The following is a 19,474-nucleotide window of genomic DNA, read 5'->3' as shown; positions in this document are numbered from 1 at the left end:
TTTAGGAATAATTTTTTTCCGAAGATATGTACTGAAAAATGTAAAAATGTCACAAAAATGATGCTAGGACCACGAAATCCTCCTTTAAGTCAGACTCGAGTCAATTCATCAAGTCAAGTCATTGCAACACTATCGGTTCTTCTCTCTTTTACACCAATATCATGAATATTGCAACCAGATAAAAAAGAACTAATGGTATTGCATTAAAGAATACATTCTTGTCGGTAATGATTTTCAACTGTTCCACAACCTCGGTTTTCTTAAAATAATAGGAACAGCTCATTAATTTGCCTTATTCAGACGTGCTGTAAGTCTGTAAAAAACAGGAGCAAGGGTTTCTGGTAATCGTTGGAATCGACATAACCTGCACTTTCTCCAAATCATGCCTCCAGCCTCAAACATCGGGGGTTTGAGTAAAAGGCCATCGAGTTTTACACGGGGTCAATTTCAAACTTGCTCACATTGTATAGGTGGTTTTAGGAGTTGGTCATCATGGTCATAGATGTGCGGCAGGAGAAGTGATTTCCTTCATCCCGGTTGAGTGTGTTGGCCCCCTTTTCCGTATCCAAATCGCTTCTTTTATGTGTCTTCTGTTTCTGTTTTGCTCTCTGTCCTTTATGCTCGCGTCATCCCAATTGATCACATGATTGTCCTCCGCTACATGGTCAGTAATAGCGGATATGTGAAGTGAGCTGTTCCGCTGATCCTTTCTTGACAATTTCTAACACATCGTCCACATATCTTTTCCAAAGTCTAGGTTGACAGTTGACCGGGGCTGTGGCAATGGCTTCTTTTTCAAGCTATTCCATGTAGAGATTAGCAACTATTGGACTAACCGGGGAGCCCATCGCGGTACCAAATTTTTGTTGATACACTTGGCCGCGAAAGGAGAAGTATGTGGTAGTGAGAGCGAAAGCTAAAATCTCCATGACGTCGTCTACAGTTAATTTGGTTCTCTCATTCAACGAGGCATCTTCAGTTAACCGGTGCCTAATAATCTCAAGGGATTCGCTAATGGGGGTGTTAGTGAACAAAGACACTACGTCGTGAGATATGAATTCCTCGCCCTCGTCAATCATAATTTCAACTAAGTCCTCGGCGAGATCTTTGAAATTAATGACATGGTGCTGCGACTGGCCTACTAAAGGACCTAGAATTCTGGCTAGCTCTTTGGATGTCTCGTACATAATCGAGCCGCGGTAGTCCACTATAGGTCTCAAAGGGGTGCCGGCTTTATGTATTTTAGACGTGCAGTACATTCTAGGGGTATTTTCCTGCCGCACATCTATGACCAACTCCTAAAACCACCTAAAACAGCGCCACCAACGTCATGCTCCGACAGGAAGCAGACGAGGAGGACTGAGAATTGGTCTGTCGATTTGAGAAAGTGCTACGATCAGTGGACTTCGGGTATATATATAAATGCGCATTTATAAATGCGCACGTGACATCTACAAGTCGCCATACCGTGTTCAACAATGTAAGGTACCCGGATGTGCACAAATTCCACACGCAAAAGTATAGGCGAAAATGACAGGTTACAAGGAAAATTGGTTTTGCAAAATAGTGGCATTGATTGCAAAGGGCAAAATAATTTGACCCGAAACATAAACTCTTTATTTGGATTTTCCATTACGGAAAAAAAAAATTATGACGGAAAAGCTAGATATAGCTGATTTAAAAAGTTATATTTCATTATTTCCGTGCTAAATGGGCGTGGCAATTGGCCATATTGATGACGAAATGTGATTCTTACTGGCATTAAGGTCAGAACTGGGTAGCTGCCGATGATGTTATTTGATAATGTTTGCACGTAGGGAACTTAGGGGCTGTCATTTTCTTCGGAAGGAAGGGGTCATGGATTTATTTATTTGGGAGTCAAGATAAGTATCCCCCCGTAGCGCCGCCAATGAACATAACTCTGACCCTAATTTTAACTCTAATTATAACGTAAATTGAGGAAACTATAACTTTAGCCCTTTTCGGTATAATGACCCTCTCAAACTTATAGGCTAGATGTCCCCGCCCGACCTCCTCAATTCTAACTTACTCATTCGCTTGCAAATGGACAAAAAACAAATTCAAAATGTGTTTTTAAGCACCCATGATGCAGTCATGTCTACAGTAGAATTCATCTCGACCTTTGCAGAACTTAAACCCCATTAAAAGCTATTAAACCAAGATAACACTCATTGAAGCAGCTCAACTGATTAAATCAGATCTTCTCTGGTTGTGTACAAGTGTCTGTTTTCAATGTGCGACATCGCAATAAAGCTGGTATTACAGCTTCAGTTGGGTAACCGATTATAAAGGAAACGAAAGGAAACAATGGTATGTGTACCATTGTTCACGAAATGACACAAAGACTTGCTTTTTGTTAACCAGCATTCTTCAAAATGAGCAACATAATGATTGTTGACTTAACACGCTTTGGAAATAATTTCTTCATATTTGTGGTGTTATCTGTCGTTTACATATCCTTCCTAAAACACAAAAGTGCGACTCTCTCCAAACATCTAAATTAGCTAAAAATTTAGGACATGTTACAAAACTTTATTTTCTAGAACCTATTTAGAATAATTTAAATGTAGCTTTTACCGTTTTTTTGTGGCATCCTTCAGAAGTGAGCGGTCCGATACCAATATTTTCTGTCAAATCTCCATTCAATTAACACGGGGAGTTGGCTAGCTATGCCTTGCCCTCACTCATATTTTACAAAAGTGCGACCATTTCTGAACATCTAACCTAGCTGTAATTTTAGGTCATGTTAGAGAAATATATTTGCTAGAAGTTTTGGAGAATAAATAAATTATTGGCTGGTTATTTTTCACACAGTGATGTTAACTAGGCAAGTGTCCATTCTCCCAACATACATCATTTGTTGAGGTCACACGTCAATGGTGAGAGCACTGTGTATTGTGTATAGGAAAACGGACAGTAACTGCAGTATGCCTTTTGTGTCCCCCATGCTAAATCGGTAATCTGTACACCCTTTGTCACCCTTTGACGTACAATTTAGAGTATAAACACGTAGATGACTGTACATGATCAGGGAAACTCTATTATTATCGGGAATTGCCTGTCGCACATGATCGCACACAAGGTCGTAGGCAATTGGTGGGACCTCATCTGCCCAGAACATATTGACCCAGGTCAGCATACCGCCATATCCTTCCCGACATGCATACTGCAGTTACTGTCCGTTTTCCTATACACAATACACAGTGCTCTCACCATTGACGCGCGACCTTTACAAATAGTGTATTGAAACGGTATTGGTAAATCAAGCCAAAACATAATATTATTTTTAGGTAAATTCCATTTCATTTTCCTATCCAAATCGCGTAGTACCCTTTTAATTTCAATCCTGCATTATGTCCTTATGAGCGCGCCGTACGTAGCCAATCAATTATCTCCGTCAGCCAATTAGCGCGCCGTTCGTCCAATTAATTATCTCCGTATCCAATCAGAGCGCGTTTTGGCTGGGCTCTGTCAGTCTTCCACGCGGTAGCTTTCTTTTGCTCTGCGGATTCTTATTGATAGGCAAGTTTTGAGATTCGCTGTTAGAAATACTTTGATATTTCACATAAATCGCGGTTTGGATGAATTTAAGTGATATTAGACTGTCAGGAATGTGTTATAGATCCTTCACATGGGTTATTTTGGTTGTGGTCTTGTTGTAAAATGTGTAATTTGATGATTATCTTCGTTTAGATTTTTGCCAGAATTGCTTGTTGCAGTTCGCACATGGTTTCGATGTGTGAGTTCGTGATTTCTCAAAATTTCTAAAGATTTCGTCTTCCGTTTTTCTCTTTAAAGTCATCCTGTGCACGTAATATTATCAAACGTTTGGGCTCATACGGATCAGCAAATATTCCTGATCAGTTTGATATCATTGTTGCATTTGGGGCGTTCAGACTGGCAAAGGGGAAGGCATTTTTAAATATTTTGGCGATATAAAATTATGAAAATAGTCGCATGTTTGAGTCAAAATCACTACGCGCTGAGTGCATGAGTGCGCGTGTGCATGTACCATCTGTTTAACCTGGGGATGTTTATTTTATATTATTGGAGCGTGATGGTACAAATGTTTATGTTAACATTTTATTACGGAGATTATTTTCTTCATGTGGACTTTCCCTTTCGCCATCTTATTAATTGCAATGCGCTGTATTTATTTATGTCATGTCGCCTTGCTCAAGTTTTTCCCAGATATTTATGTAGACTTTTTGAGATTATATATAGGCAGTTGGTCATGTTCGAACGTCCTGCATCTTGGATCTTTTAAATAAATGCATGCATGTCATATGTAAACAAAGAATATTGACGTTCTCTAAAACATGTAAAAACAATATAAATTTAGGATTATTTTTATCGGTCACACCCATATCAAATATTCTAATTGTCATGTCAGCCACTTTTATATTTATTTCTGCTTTGGAGAAAGATACTTAAGAGGTCATATGATTTTATTTATGCATTGGTGAAAGTATACTAAATTGTGATTTGTTTATTTATATATTTTTTTATGCATTGTGTATAACTTGAATTGCTATGGTTCATTTACATTCGTGGTAAGTGCTCACGGAAAAATGTGGTAAGTGATGGGCAATATTTTTAGTGTGTTATTATTTATTTTATTGATTCCAACAGGGTTCTGTGCATGTATTTTTGGTTTCAGTAGTTATCATAGGCCTACAGGCCTATGTGGAATCTCAGATCCTGAGACACATCTGAGAAGATTGCGGAGTAACTTAAAAGGCGTAACATCATCCTGAGGGAGGGTGTTATACCAAGATTGCGGAGTAACTTAAAAGGCGTAACATCATCCTGAGGGAGGGTGTTATACCAAGATTGCGGAGTAACTTAAAAGGCGTAACATCATCCTGAGGGGGGTGTTATACCAAGATTGCGGAGTAACTTAAAAGGCGTAACATCATCCTGAGGGAGGGTGTTATACCAAGATTGCGGAGTAACTTAAAAGGCGTAACATCATCCTGAGGGAGGTGTTATACCAAGATTGCGGAGTAACTTAAAAGGCGTAACATCATCCTGAGGGAGGGTGTTATACCAAGATTGCGGAGTAACTTAAAAGGCGTAACATCATCCTGAGGGAGGTGTTATACCAAGATTGGCGGAGTAACTTAAAAGGCGTAACATCATCCTGAGGGGGGTGTTATACCAAGATTGCGGAGTAACTTAAAAGGCGTAACATCATCCTGAGGGGGGGTGTTATACCAAGATTGCGGAGTAACTTAAAAGGCGTGACATCATCCTGAGGGGGGGGTGTTATACCAAGATTGCGGAGTAACTTAAAAAGGGGTAACATCACCCTGAGGGGCGGTGTTATACCAAATAGAGACACATCAGAGGATTGAGGTCTGGGGCCTATTTACTGAGTACAGTATATTTTGTAAGTCATAAGGTTTTTTTTAGTGATTATGAGAGGATATTATTATTTGGTGAGTTCACTTTATGAGTTAGGGAGGAGGCTATTTTGGTGAGTTCATTTTTATGAGTAAGGGAGGAGGCTATATTGGTGAGTTATTTTATGATGGTGGGAGGAGGCTATTTTGGTGCATGAGATATATATTCTTTTATGTTGAGGGAGGAGACAAATTAGTGAGTCGAATTAACTATGGTGGAGGAGACGAGTTTTATTTTATAGTAGAGGGAGGTGAGAATATTTTATATAGTAGAGTTGGATACACAAAATTTACCCCTTTTATTTTCTTAAATTATATTTTTGAGCGGAGTTTATTTTTGTGAGTGCAGCAGATGAGATAATTTATTTTTACATGGTACACATTTTATTATGTTAGGTGATAGGCACAGTCTGTTGGAATCATATTGGTTTATTAGGTGCATTATGAAATGGTGATGATACATAGAGATGCATGCCTCTGGTGTGACATTTTTTATGTATTATCGAAAATCTAGTCAGCACCTAGAGGGAGCTATGCTGACCAAATTTTCATTTCGCAAAAAAGTAGTTGTGTTTTATAGGATTTTCGATAGATTTTATGATGATACTTTACTAATACATGCTTGCATGTGTTCGTAAGTGTCATCTCTATTAGCATGCGCTGAGCGGAGCCATGCTGCCCAAATTTTCATTTTGTGCTAAATTACTTGGGTCTTTTTCGTACGTCTAATATGTGTAATCATATATAACGCTTTTAACGTTCTTATAACTTCTTTTCTTTTGCTCTGCGGATTCTTATTGATAGGTGAGGGAGGGTGCTAACTGAGTAGCATTACAGAAGCCATTGTAGGAGTGGGGTGCATTGAATAGGGTGTGACTGAATCCTGTATGTTGTAGTCTGGAGTTATATAAATAAAATATCGTTGAAGATAAAGAAGACAAATTGGAACGACCTTCGTGAAGAATTATTTAGATGCACTCCTGTTTGTGAAAATATCGAAGGTGGGGTTCTGCCCCCACGACTTGCCCACGCCTCACCACAAGGATTTTCGTGTTCCCATATTGGGAACTGGTGTCAACCCGGCCACCTGACATTCATATACCAAGTTACAGCCTAACCAGGTTTTTTTATATTTAATAACCACATTGAGACGTTCGTGCTCTCGTCACGGCATTCGGCCGTCCCGCCACAAATTGGTGTCAGAAGTGGGATCGAGAATTATAAGCAGAACTACAATAGGTGCAGTCAAGATGGGGAGGAGAGGCAGGAGAAGGAATCGGAGGTTGCGTGATCACCAGGAGGAGGTATGCGAGGCTGTCATAGATAGTGGTAGTATGGATTTTGGTATTTATGAGATGAGTAAGGAGGATGGCAGAGTTGAGGTAGAGAGACGGGTGAAGGAGGTACTGGTTGATGTCGTGAAGGAGGACAGCGTGGATAGAGACGGGAGAAGTGAGGAGTTGTCACCGGAAGTGGAGGGGGACCTTGAGCGCTATTTGGAGCACAGTGATGAGGAGGATAGTGGCATTTACCTTTCGGGAGATATGGGGATGGACAGTGTAGATTGGAGTAGGGTAGGAGAGGTAGAGGAGAAGGAAGACATACCCGTTTACGTTAGGGACAGAGAGGATAGTGATGACAGTACTCAGCCTGTGGTGTTGCAATCCTCGGGAGACGTGAATGACTCTGAGAGTTGCTCTTGGAATAGCAAGGAGGGGGGAGAGTGTGGGACCGTACATATGGATGCTGTAGATAGAAGGGTGTATAGAATTGACCAGGGTGATGGAGATGGGGGGTTGTTGAGTGCGAATATGATCGAAGAGATAACGGATGGCCCTGACTCTGGCTTCTCTTACATAAGCAGTGAAGATGCTAGGGTAAATGGCGAGAGGAGCTCAGTTATCCAGGGAGAAAGGCAGGACAAGGCGGAGGCTGATCTCCAGTTTGAGCTTGCTGATGTTGCGGAGAAGGCACAGAAGAGGATAAGTACCGAACTAAGGTTGATAGAGTTGATAAGGAGGGAGTTGGACGAGAGGGCGAGTGCTCTGTCGGACAAAAAGGCCGAGATGGAAACAAAGGAGAGAGCCTGGGAAAGAGAAAGAGAACATGAAGTGGTTGAATTGGAGGAGCGACGAGCGACATTTGAGAAAGATATGTATGTTCGTGGGATACAGAGCGATAGACGTGAGTGGGAGCTGGGCAGGAAGATGAGCACTTTGTCTGATAGGATTGCGAAGTTTGAGGAAGGGGAACGAGCATGGGGAATTGAGAAGGAGCTGGAGGTGGCTAAGTTGGAGGAGCGACGAGCGACTTTTGATGCAGAAATGGAAGTATGGGAGAAGTCTAAAAGCAGTGATAGGCGGGAGATGGATGCTGAGAAGGAGGGGAATGGGGAGAGGTTGAGGGTGAGAATGGCAGCGGTACATGATAGGGAGGTGAGGTGTGGACACGAGAGAGAAGAGTGGGAAAGAGGAGTGCAGGTGTGGGAGGAGGCGAAGAGTAGGGAGATAGAGGAACTTGATGCCCAGAAGGTGGAGGGTGTTACACGAAGTAGGGCTCTAGAAGGTAGAGCTGTCGAATTAGATAGTGAAGCAGCTAAGGTCGAGAGGCGACGGGAGAAGTTTAAGGCAGAGAAGGGTGTGTGTGAACAGGTGTTCCGAAAGAGGCAGACCGATTTAACGGAATGGGAGGCAGAGTTGAAGGAAAGGGAGAGGAGACTGAGTGAGTTAGAGGGCCAAATAGAGGAGAGAAGCAAGTCGATGCAGGAGCCTGAGGTAACACTTGAGGGAATTAATGCTGCTCGTAGTGAGGTGGTATTGCAAGAACGGGGAGATGTGGATGAGGAGTATGACAATAGGCCAGAGAAAAGTCCGTTAGAGTTTGATGGTGTCGGGTGGAAAGACTTTCATTTACATTTCACTGCATGCAAGGAGTATAACAGATGGGGGGAAAGGGATGCTGTGTTGTCACTGGTTGCGTGTTGCCGAGGGAAGGCATTGGAGGTAATGATTGCTAATGACATTGACACAGGCAGAGTGAGCTATGATGAGCTGGTGGAGTTGATGCGTCGGGAATTTGAGCGGAGGGAGTGTGCGGAGAGTTATTTCTTTGAGCTAAAGAGTCGAGAGCAAACTAGTGGAGAAACCCCACGAAGTCTAGGACGTGACATTTTGAGGCTAGTGACATTAACTTACCCTGAGGTGAGCCGGGAGAAGAGAGATGGGATTGCCAAGTTACACTTTAAGCAAGCGCTTAGAGCTGTGGAGTTGCGGGAGGAGTTGTTTCGGGCTAGACCGGAGACATTGGAGGATGCAATAAGTAGTGCGGAAGCCATGGATTCGTTTCTGCGCAGTGAAGAGGAGCGGTTGCAGGTTAGTATTCGTGGCAAGGAAGAAGGGCCAAGGGGGTCAGTGTCAGCAGGAGTGTATGTGAGACGAAAGTGTGTGTCCCGGCTGTTGACCATAGAGGGGGATAGTAGTGTCAATGTGGGGCATATTGCGGAGCAACAAGTTGGGGAGAACGTACAAGAGGGTATGGAGGACACGACTGAAGTAGTTGGAGAGAGGCAGAGCAGAGAAGGAGGTGCGCGAGGCGATGGGAGATTTTGGAAGGAGGCAGTTGGGAGGACGGAAGCGAGTGTGTGTAGAGAAGATCGGGACTGGGAGGGGGGCTGTAGTGAAGAAGGAGGTGTGAGAGGAGTTACTTTGGGGAGCATAAGGGACATGCAATTACGAGATAGGGTGATTGGTCCTGTTTTGAGATGGAAAATGGACGGTAGAAAACCAGTGTGGGGAGTAGTAGCGAGGTTTTCTTGTGCGACACGGGCGTATATGAGGCAGTGGGAAATATTAAGTGTGAAGGAAGGTGTGTTGGTAAGAAGATGGGAGAGTGGTGATGGTAGGTCAGTAAAGTGGCTGATTGTATTACCATGGGGACTACAGGAAGAAGTGTTGGACGAGTTTTGGTCAACTAGAAATGCTCTGGCTGCGGTAAGAGAGAATTACTACTGGGTGGGGATGGGTGACGATGTGCAGGACTATCTACGGTGTCGTGGAGTTGCAAGGATATATCATGGCCGAGTGAATAAAGGGGTACGACCGAGACCGCCCGTAAATCATGTTAAGTCCGGAGACTTCGTTTGGTTGTTGAACGATCAAGTACCGGGGAGAGTTGGCAGGAGATCTGGAATGTCTCCATATCAGGTGCTGGGTAGACTCCCAGGAGGTGGTGTGCGAATCCAGAAAGCTAGGGGCAGTAGGCCAACAATTGTTAGCGTGAGTAGAGTATCCGTGTGTGAGGGACTGGACTTAGAGCCGTGGAAGTGTGGAGTTCCTGTGGTGGAACATGAGCGGGGGCCTATGGTGCATGCAATTGCGCTGAAGAGTGGGGCTAATTAGAAGTTCGGTCAGACATGCAGAGTAGTCAAAAGTGGAGCAGTTGTAAATAAGTTATGTTGCAGTTTTCAGTGTGTTTTACGTGTGTTGAGGTTGTTGCGTATTCGAGTAAATTAAACGTGCGGTTAAGTAGTTAGGAGGTGACTTCGTCCGTGACTTTTGCGTGACTTTTGCGGAACGCGCGGTTCTTCAAATGACGTGTTTCTACGGACGTGACAGGGAGACTGTACTTTGGGGCTCGACATACTTATTTCCTAATAGGAGTATGGAAATGTCGTCAGGACAACAGGGAGTCAATGATAGTTCAAGGAGTTAGAGAATGTCGTGCCAAATTTGGATGGTGGTGATGTCTGTACGTCATAGAAATCCTTTGTTATCCGGACGACGATAGCTTGGTGGAGTCAAGGACACTTGGTTCGGAGTAAAGGTCCAGACCGTCCTGTTCCAATGCAATCGAGTTGGGATGAGCTGACCAACCAAACTCCCATGACCATGACTTACGAAGAGAGTAGATGGTGGGGAAGGAGAGAGCGTGCAGTGAGAGGAGGTGGTGGCATTAGGTGAGGTGAAGGAGGGCAGAAGAGAGGGAAGTAGTGAACAGCGGAAGGAAGAGTTAGGGAAAGTCGAGGGAAGTGGACAGCGAGGAGTACCAGGGAGACTAATGGCACGGCGACGCCAGAAGCCTAAGCGGTTTCGATAATGCCACTAAAAGCAAATTCAGGGCAGGGTTGGGAAATCCAGGAAAATAGAGTTTGTGTACGAATATGTGATTTATCTAGTTCTTTGTTTTTTGTTGTTGTTGCAGGTTGAACCCAGTGAAGAGATGGCGGGGCAGTTTGATGTTGTATTTGGGGTAATGTTGGGGATTGTACTGGCGAGTTCTGTCAGTGGTCTGATGCTCCTGTTGTATTTGCTGTGGAAGGTCTGGATGGGAGATGTGAAGCATAAAAGAGAGAAGATGTGGTCGCGGACGTGGGAGGCCAGGGTAGAAGGGAAGCTCAATTGGTTACAAGAGAGGCAACGGTCGGAGGAGAGTGGGAGAGTGGCTACTCTCAGCAGGATTAAGGTTTGTGATCGAAGGAGCCAGACTGTCAGTCCGACGCCGGGAGGTGCATCCGGAGCTAGTAGAGAGGTGTATGAGCTGAACCAAGGCCTGGTTCGGCTGACCTGTCCGGGTGGGGTGACAGGAAAGAAAGTGAAGTTTCCCAAAGGAGTCGGACACTCCCATCCGCTGCCGGAGGTCGAGCCAGGAGAGTCTTCTAAAGCCGAGGCAGTAGGCCCAAGCCGGTCCCGACTGGTCCTGGAAGGCGAGGCAGAGTTTAAGGCCGGTTTGTTGGGGTTGGAGGAGAGTATTGTGGCGCTGAGAAATTTATCTGGAGAGTTGGAGAAGAATGGCGGTGCAGGAGTTTAGGAGGTATACGGGGTGATAGGCTGGTCCTTTACCAGAGCGAGGGGATAAGCTCCCTCCACCGCCTTCGCCGTCTTTGTACTGCACCTTTAGCAGTACCCTCCATTTTATTTTTCTCTTCTAGTCCCTTTTACCACCAGGGTGATAGGCTGGTCCTTTACCAGAGCGAGGGGATAAGCTCCCTCCACCGCCTTAGCCGTCTTTTGTACTGTACCTTGTGTACAGTACCCTTTATTTTATTTGTCTCTCTTGTCGGTCCTGATGGTAGTGTGTTTTATTTGCGCGGAGGATATTTTATTCCTCCAACTCTTTATATTTAGTATTTTAGTTTGTCTGGTTTTTTTTTACACTACCTCCCGGCAGCTGCCTCCAGGCAGTACTTACACCAGAAAAGCAGAACGCGAAGACTCCCTGGGTCGGGTCGTGAGTAAGTAACATTTCGAACACGACAATTTTTGTGTGAGGCCTGGGCAAGTCGCGGTGACAGCACCTCAATGGAGGCAGTGCGAAGACTTGAAAAAAAAAAAAAAAAAAAAAAACGCGGAGATTCTGTAAGTGAGATGTGAGTGGCGATTCGCACCATGAATGAGGACAAGATATGATAAGATGCCGTCGCTGAGAGAGTGGTATTGATCATCTTCATCTGGTAGAGACTGTTCCTTTGCTGCCAGAGCTATGATAAGATGCTGCACTGATCATCTTCCCCAGTGGGGAAACCGTTCCTTTGGCGTCTGGCTTTGATGGAATGTCCTTGGGAGTTTAATAATTGGTCTTCCAGTTCTCTCCAGTTGACAGTTCCATTCCCTTCGGTTCTGTCAGCGTTCCCGTGCCTATCATCATGCGTAAAACAAGGGGTAGTGGTGCCCTGTTAATGTGAATCACAAGGAGGAGTAGTATGCACGAAGAAGTTCAGAGCAATGGTTCCGGAAATATACGTGTGGCTGCTAGTGTGAGGATACTTGTCAGAAGAATAGACGAGGAAGACATTGATAGGTGGTGGGACCACCAGCCTCTGTCTCTATTGAATAAGATTACTGGGTAGAGCCACGGTTACCACCAAACCGTCTCTTCTTACCAGTGCATCCCAATTAGGAATGAGTGACCGACCAAGCTTTATACCATGACGTACATACTTCAGAAGATGATAGCAGTTAGACATTCGAGTGGTTAATGATGACGGACAACCAGCATCGCAGACGTCAGAACTGACAGACTGAAACAGACGTTACCCATGAAGACTGCCGTTCAAGATTGAAGATTTAGGCCATTTTCATGTAGCTTAGAGTAGAGTAGTGTAGTAGTAAGATAAGGCCTCATGTACCAATACAGTTTTTTTATTTTTTTACGTCCATGTGCCAGGGACGGCACATTGTGGGAGGGGGGCTGTGAAACGGTATTGGTAAATCAAGCCAAAACATAATATTATTTTTAGGTAAATTCCATTTCATTTTCCTATCCAAATCGCGTAGTACCCTTTTAATTTCAATCCTGCATTATGTCCTTATGAGCGCGCCGTACGTAGCCAATCAATTATCTCCGTCAGCCAATTAGCGCGCCGTTCGTCCAATTAATTATCTCCGTATCCAATCAGAGCGCGTTTTGGCTGGGCTCTGTCAGTCTTCCACGCGGTAGCTTTCTTTTGCTCTGCGGATTCTTATTGATAGGCAAGTTTTGAGATTCGCTGTTAGAAATACTTTGATATTTCACATAAATCGCGGTTTGGATGAATTTAAGTGATATTAGACTGTCAGGAATGTGTTATAGATCCTTCACATGAGTTATTTTGGTTGTGGTCTTGTTGTAAAATGTGTAATTTGATGATTATCTTCGTTTAGATTTTTGCCAGAATTGCTTGTTGCAGTTCGCACATGGTTTCGATGTGTGAGTTCGTGATTTCTCAAAATTTCTAAAGATTTCGTCTTCCGTTTTTCTCTTTAAAGTCATCCTGTGCACGTAATATTATCAAACGTTTGGGCTCATACGGATCAGCAAATATTCCTGATCAGTTTGATATCATTGTTGCATTTGGGGCGTTCAGACTGGCAAAGGGGAAGGCATTTTTAAATATTTTGGCGATATAAAATTATGAAAATAGTCGCATGTTTGAGTCAAAATCACTACGCGCTGAGTGCATGAGTGCGCGTGTGCATGTACCATCTGTTTAACCTGGGGATGTTTATTTTATATTATTGGAGCGTGATGGTACAAATGTTTATGTTAACATTTTATTGCGGAGATTATTTTCTTCATGTGGACTTTCCTTTCGCCATCTTATTAATTGCAATGCGCTGTATTTATTTATGTCATGTCGCCTTGCTCAAGTTTTTCCCAGATATTTATGTAGACTTTTGAGATTATATATAGGCAGTTGGTCATGTTCGAACGTCCTGCATCTTGGATCTTTTAAATAAATGCATGCATGTCATATGTAAACAAAGAATATTGACGTTCTCTAAAACATGTAAAAACAATATAAATTTAGGATTATTTTTATCGGTCACACCCATATCAAATATTCTAATTGTCATGTCAGCCACTTTTATATTTATTTCTGCTTTGGAGAAAGATACTTAAAAGGTCATATGATTTTATTTATGCATTGGTGAAAGTATACTAAATTGTGATTTGTTTATTTATATATATTTTTTATGCATTGTGTATAACTTGAATTGCTATGGTTCATTTACATTCGTGGTAAGTGCTCACGGAAAAATGTGGTAAGTGATGGGCAATATTTTTAGTGTGTTATTATTTATTTTATTGATTCCAACAGGGTTCTGTGCATGTATTTTTGGTTTCAGTAGTTATCATAGGCCTACAGGCCTATGTGGAATCTCAGATCCTGAGACACATCTGAGAAGATTGCGGAGTAACTTAAAAGGCGTAACATCATCCTGAGGGAGGGTGTTATACCAAGATTGTGGAGTAACTTAAAAGGCGTAACATCATCCTGAGGGAGGGTGTTATACCAAGATTGCGGAGTAACTTAAAAGGCGTAACATCATCCTGAGGGGGGGGGGTGTTATACCAAGATTGCGGAGTAACTTAAAAGGCGTAACATCATCCTGAGGGAGGGTGTTATACCAAGATTGTGGAGAGTAACTTAAAAGGCGTAACATCATCCTGAGGGAGGGTGTTATACCAAGATTGTGGAGTAACTTAAAAGGCGTAACATCATCCTGGGGGAGGGTGGTATGCCAAGATTGCGGAGTAACTTAAAAGGCGTAACATCATCCTGAGGGAGGGTGTTATACCAAGATTGCGGAGTAACTTAAAAGGCGTAACATCATCCTGAGGGGGGGTGTTATACCAAGATTGTGGAGTAACTTAAAAGGCGTAACATCATCCTGAGGGGGGTGTTATACCAAGATTGCGGAGTAACTTAAAGGCGTAACATCATCCTGAGGGGGGGTGTTATACCAAGATTGCGGAGTAACTTAAAAAGGGGTAACATCACCCTGAGGGGCGGTGTTATACCAAATAGAGACACATCAGAGGATTGAGGTCTGGGGGCCTATTTACTGAGTACAGTATATTTTGTAAGTCATAAGGTTTTTTTTTAGTGATTATGAGAGGATATTATTATTTGGTGAGTTCACTTTATGAGTTAGGGAGGAGGCTATTTTGGTGAGTTCATTTTTATGAGTAAGGGAGGAGGCTATATTGGTGAGTTATTTTATGATGGAGGGAGGAGGCTATTTTGGTGCATGAGATATATATTCTTTTATGTTGAGGAGGAGACAAATTAGTGAGTCGAATTAACTATGGTGGAGGAGACGAGTTTTATTTTATAGTAGAGGGAGGTGAGAATATTTTATATAGTAGAGTTGGATACACAAAATTTACCCCTTTTATTTTCTTAAATTATATTTTTGAGCGGAGTTTATTTTTGTGAGTGCAGCAGATGAGATAATTTATTTTTACATGGTACACATTTTATTATGTTAGGTGATAGGCACAGTCTGTTGGAATCATATTGGTTTATTAGGTGCATTATGAAATGGTGATGATACATAGAGATGCATGCCTCTGGTGTGACATTTTTTATGTATTATCGAAAATCTGGTCAGCACCTAGAGGGGAGCTATGCTGACCAAATTTTCATATCGCAAAAAGTAGTTGTGTTTTATAGGATTTTCGATAGATTTTATGATGATACTTTACTAATACATGCTTGCATGTGTTCGTAAGTGTCATCTCTATTAGCATGCGCTGAGCGGAGCCATGCTGCCCAAATTTTCATTTTGTGCTAAATTACTTAGGTCTTTTTCGTACGTCTAATATGTGTAATCATATATAACGCTTTTAACGTTCTTATAACTTCTTTTCTTTTGCTCTGCGGATTCTTATTGATAGGTGAGGGAGGGTGCTAACTGAGTAGCATTACAGAAGCCATTGTAGGAGTGGGGTGCATTGAATAGGGGTGTGACTGAATCCTGTATGTTGTAGTCTGGAGTTATATAAATAAAATATCGTTGAAGATAAAGAAGACAAATTGGAACGACCTTCGTGAAGAATTATTTAGATGCACTCCTGTTTGTGAAAATATCGAAGGTGGGGTTCTGCCCCCACGACTTGCCCACGCCTCACCACAAGGTTTTTCGTGTTCCCATATTGGGAACTGGTGTCAACCCGGCCACCTGACATTCATATACCAAGTTACAGCCTAACCAGGTTTTTTTTTATTTAATAACCACATTGAGACGTTCGTGCTCTCGTCACGGCATTCGGCCGTCCCGCCACAGTATGAAGAAGTATATTGCATTTGCCTAGTTAACATCACTGTGTGAAAAATAACCGGCCAATATTTTAACTATTCTCCAAACTTCTAGCAAATATATTTCTCTAACATGACCTAAAATTACAGCTAGGTTAGATGTTCAGAAGGGGTCGCACTTTCGTAGAATATGAGTGAGGGCAAAGCATAGCTAGCTCATAGCTAGCCAACTCCCCGTGTTAATTGAATGGAGATTTGACCGAAAATATTGAGCTATATTGGTAACGGACCGCTCCGTTCTGAAGGATGCCACAAAAAAACGGTACAAGCTACATTTAAACTATTCTATGAAATTCTAGAATATATAGTTTTGTAACATGTCCTAAATTTTTAGCTAATTTAGGTGTTTGGAGAGGGTCGCACTTTTGTGTTTTAGGAAGGATATGTAAACGACAGATAACACCAAAAATATGAAGAAATTATTTCCAAACCGTGTTAAGTCAACAATCATTATGTTGCTCATTTTCAAGAATGCTGGTTAACAAAAAGCAGGGCATTGTCTCATTTCGTGAACAAAGGTGCACATACCATTGTTTCCTTCCGTTTCCTTTATAATCGGTTACCCAACTGAAGCTGTAATACCAGCTTTATTGCGATATCGCACATTGAAAACAGACACATGTGCACAACCAGAGAAGATCCGATTTAATCAGTTGAGCTGTTTCAATGAGTGTTATCTTGGTTTAATAGCTTTTAATGGGGTTTAAGTCCTGCAAAGGTCGAGATGAATTCTACTGTAGACATGACTGCATCATGGCTTAGTAGCCAAGCCCGTAGAAGAGTGGATCCACACACTATGTACACAAATATACATTTGGACCACATTTTATTATACGATTAATGACAGCCAATTTATTAAACATAACAAATATTCTCTCAGCAAATCGGTTATCGGTGGAACTGGTAGGCATATTCCCCATCGATTAAATATCTTCCTGACCAGCCAGATCTCGCATGGTCTTATGAACTGACATCCACCTGACATGATCTAATCAGGGCGATGTGACTTCATAAGGGCAATGTCGGGGATTATAGGACACAATCGATGGGGAGAGATGAGGTCCGACCAGGTCCGACCGAGTCTCCTACACAGGTTACGCTCCCTGTGGAGGGGCGGACCAAACTGGCTGATATGGAGACTAAGCCAGTTTGCGTCGGTCTGATACTCGTCTTTGACCATGCGCAGATCTGGCTGGTCAGGAAGATATTTAATATCCCGAATTTATAATATGCCTACCAGTTCCATCTATGACCGATTTGCTAGAGAATATTTGTTACCATGTTTAATAAATTCGTATTAATCGTATAATAAAATGTTGCCAAATGTATATTTGTGTACATAGTGTGTGGATCCACTCTTCTACGGACTTGGCTACTAAGCATGTCGGGAAGGATATGGCGGTATGCTGACCTGGGTCAATATGTTCTGGGCAGATGAGGTCCGACCAATTGCCTACGACCTTGTGTGCGATCATGTGTAACAGGCAATTCCCGATAATAATAGAGGTTCCCTGATCTAATCATCCCGGCTGGAAGATGTTGAGGAAGACTCGTATACTATACATCACGCTCATACGTTATATGACAATATGACGTACAATCACGTATGTGATGCATGGTTTGAGGTTTATTCAGCTAGTAAGTTAGATCTCGTCATACACATTATTGTCATGGTATATTGTATACGTCAATTTTGTTCAGTTTGATTCAACCGGCTTATAAAGTTTTACTTTACACGGAAGGGGAAAGTTAGCAAAAAAACCCAATTAATTTATGAGTGTAAAGGGGAGGGGTGGTTTTGGGGAAGGGGGGGACAAATAATATTTATAAAATTATAAGTAAGGCGAGAAAGAGAGAAACCCTGTTCTACGGGCGAACGGACCTTTCAAGTAGGGTCGGTCGGTCGGTTGGTATTTTTTTAAAATTTTAAATAACCCAAAAATCACAAAAATCTGTAAATAAATTTCAATTTGAAAAAAAATTGTCCTGAAATTTCCGAAATTTGGGGTCGGCATTCATTTGTTCAGGAAAAATTTGTTTCCAAATTTGTTCAAAATAGAACAGGGTTTTCGTTTTTCATCGCATAAATAAATAAATAAATAAATAAATAAATAAATAAATAAATAAATAAATAAATAAACATTAGTTATGTTTGTACATGGGGGGGGGGTGCTGTGCAATAATCATGATCCTTTGATATCCATGATTTATCCTTGCAAATTTAGGGACCGTTCATAAATACTTTGGTGGGGGCTGGGCACTTGGAAATTTTCGAGTCAAAACTTTTTTGACCCCCCCTCCAGAGAACCATAAAACTTTTTTGACCCCCCTCTTTAGACATACAAAACTTTTTTGACCCCCCCCCCCTTCCATGAGGTTAAAAAACAGTCTGGGAAGGGGGGCTACTCCATTTGTGCAAACTCAGTCACAATTATAGGCCTGCATGTTTGTTCATAGTCATACATTTATTTATAATAGGCCTGTTTCCAAAAAACATGAAAGTTGAAGGTGTTTTTCACATGCTGTGACTTGTATGAAGTTTAATTTCAATTTATGCATTCTAATTTTTTGAAAATACATGTTTCATTCTTACATGTATATCCAATAATTAAATAAATAAAAGTAACACAAAAAAGGGAAATTGACAGTGGCATAGCTAGGGCTTGTGGCACCCAGGGCTAAGGATAGGTGTTGCTCCCGATTCTTGAAATAATTATTGCGCCCGGAGCACAAAGGGCCTACCATTAATTAATTTTGGTTATAATGAAGTTGAATATTGGTTTTAAATTGATCTTTCAAATGACTTTGACCTTTCATGCGCGCAAAGCGCGCGAAAAATTTGACTTTCATCGCTTAGAGGGGCGCAGAATCAATGCTGAATTGGTCAATTTGGCGCCTCCTAAGAGTGGCGCCCAGGGACAAGCCCCCACCTCCCCCCCGTCGCTATGCCACTGGAAATTGAGAGCAACATCTGGGCACATACTCAATTTAATACTTAAAGACTGTTTTATCAGGGGCATAGCCAGCTTTCTTGGTCAGGGCGGCAAAATATAAATTTTGGGTCAAAGACAAAAAAAATGCTGGTTGCATCATTTTATCAGTGGGATACATACATATACCCTTTTCTTATAGTGACTGTAGAATACATACATGTAAAGTCTTTGAGATTCCAAAAAGGCTTTAATGGGATACTGGAAACGATGTAGGTCTATTTTGCACTATTTTGAGCCATAATCGGGGTAAAAAGGGCTTTATTGGTCGATATGCGCGCGTAGCGCAAAAAATTTTGTATGCTCTTGTTCTTTTGGTATTTTCTTGTTAAAAACTTTTTGACCCCCCCTCCTTTAGTAACCAAAACTTTTGGTCCCCCATTCTGCAACTCAAAACTTTTTGTGTCCCCCCCACACTTTGCCCTGTCCCCCCCACCAAAGTATTTATGAACGGTCCCTTATAGCATCGAACCTCCAGC

General features: G+C 42.2%; 1 protein-coding gene across 1 annotated transcript; it reads right to left on the bottom strand.

The window, feature by feature from the left end:
- Nucleotides 1-800: 800 nt before the first annotated feature.
- On the bottom strand, nucleotides 801-1,187 carry LOC140170740 (uncharacterized). Its single transcript, XM_072193970.1, has one exon. The coding sequence runs from the start codon at nucleotides 1,185-1,187 to the stop codon at nucleotides 801-803; it is 387 nt and encodes a 128-aa protein (XP_072050071.1).
- Between the last annotated feature and the right edge of the window lie 18,287 nt (nucleotides 1,188-19,474).

This window comes from Amphiura filiformis, chromosome 15 (assembly GCF_039555335.1).
Source record: "Amphiura filiformis chromosome 15, Afil_fr2py, whole genome shotgun sequence".
NCBI classification, from domain to species: Eukaryota; Metazoa; Echinodermata; class Ophiuroidea; order Amphilepidida; family Amphiuridae; genus Amphiura; species Amphiura filiformis.
Note: the sequence above shows the minus strand (reverse complement) of the source record. Positions and strands in the feature narration are given on the sequence as shown.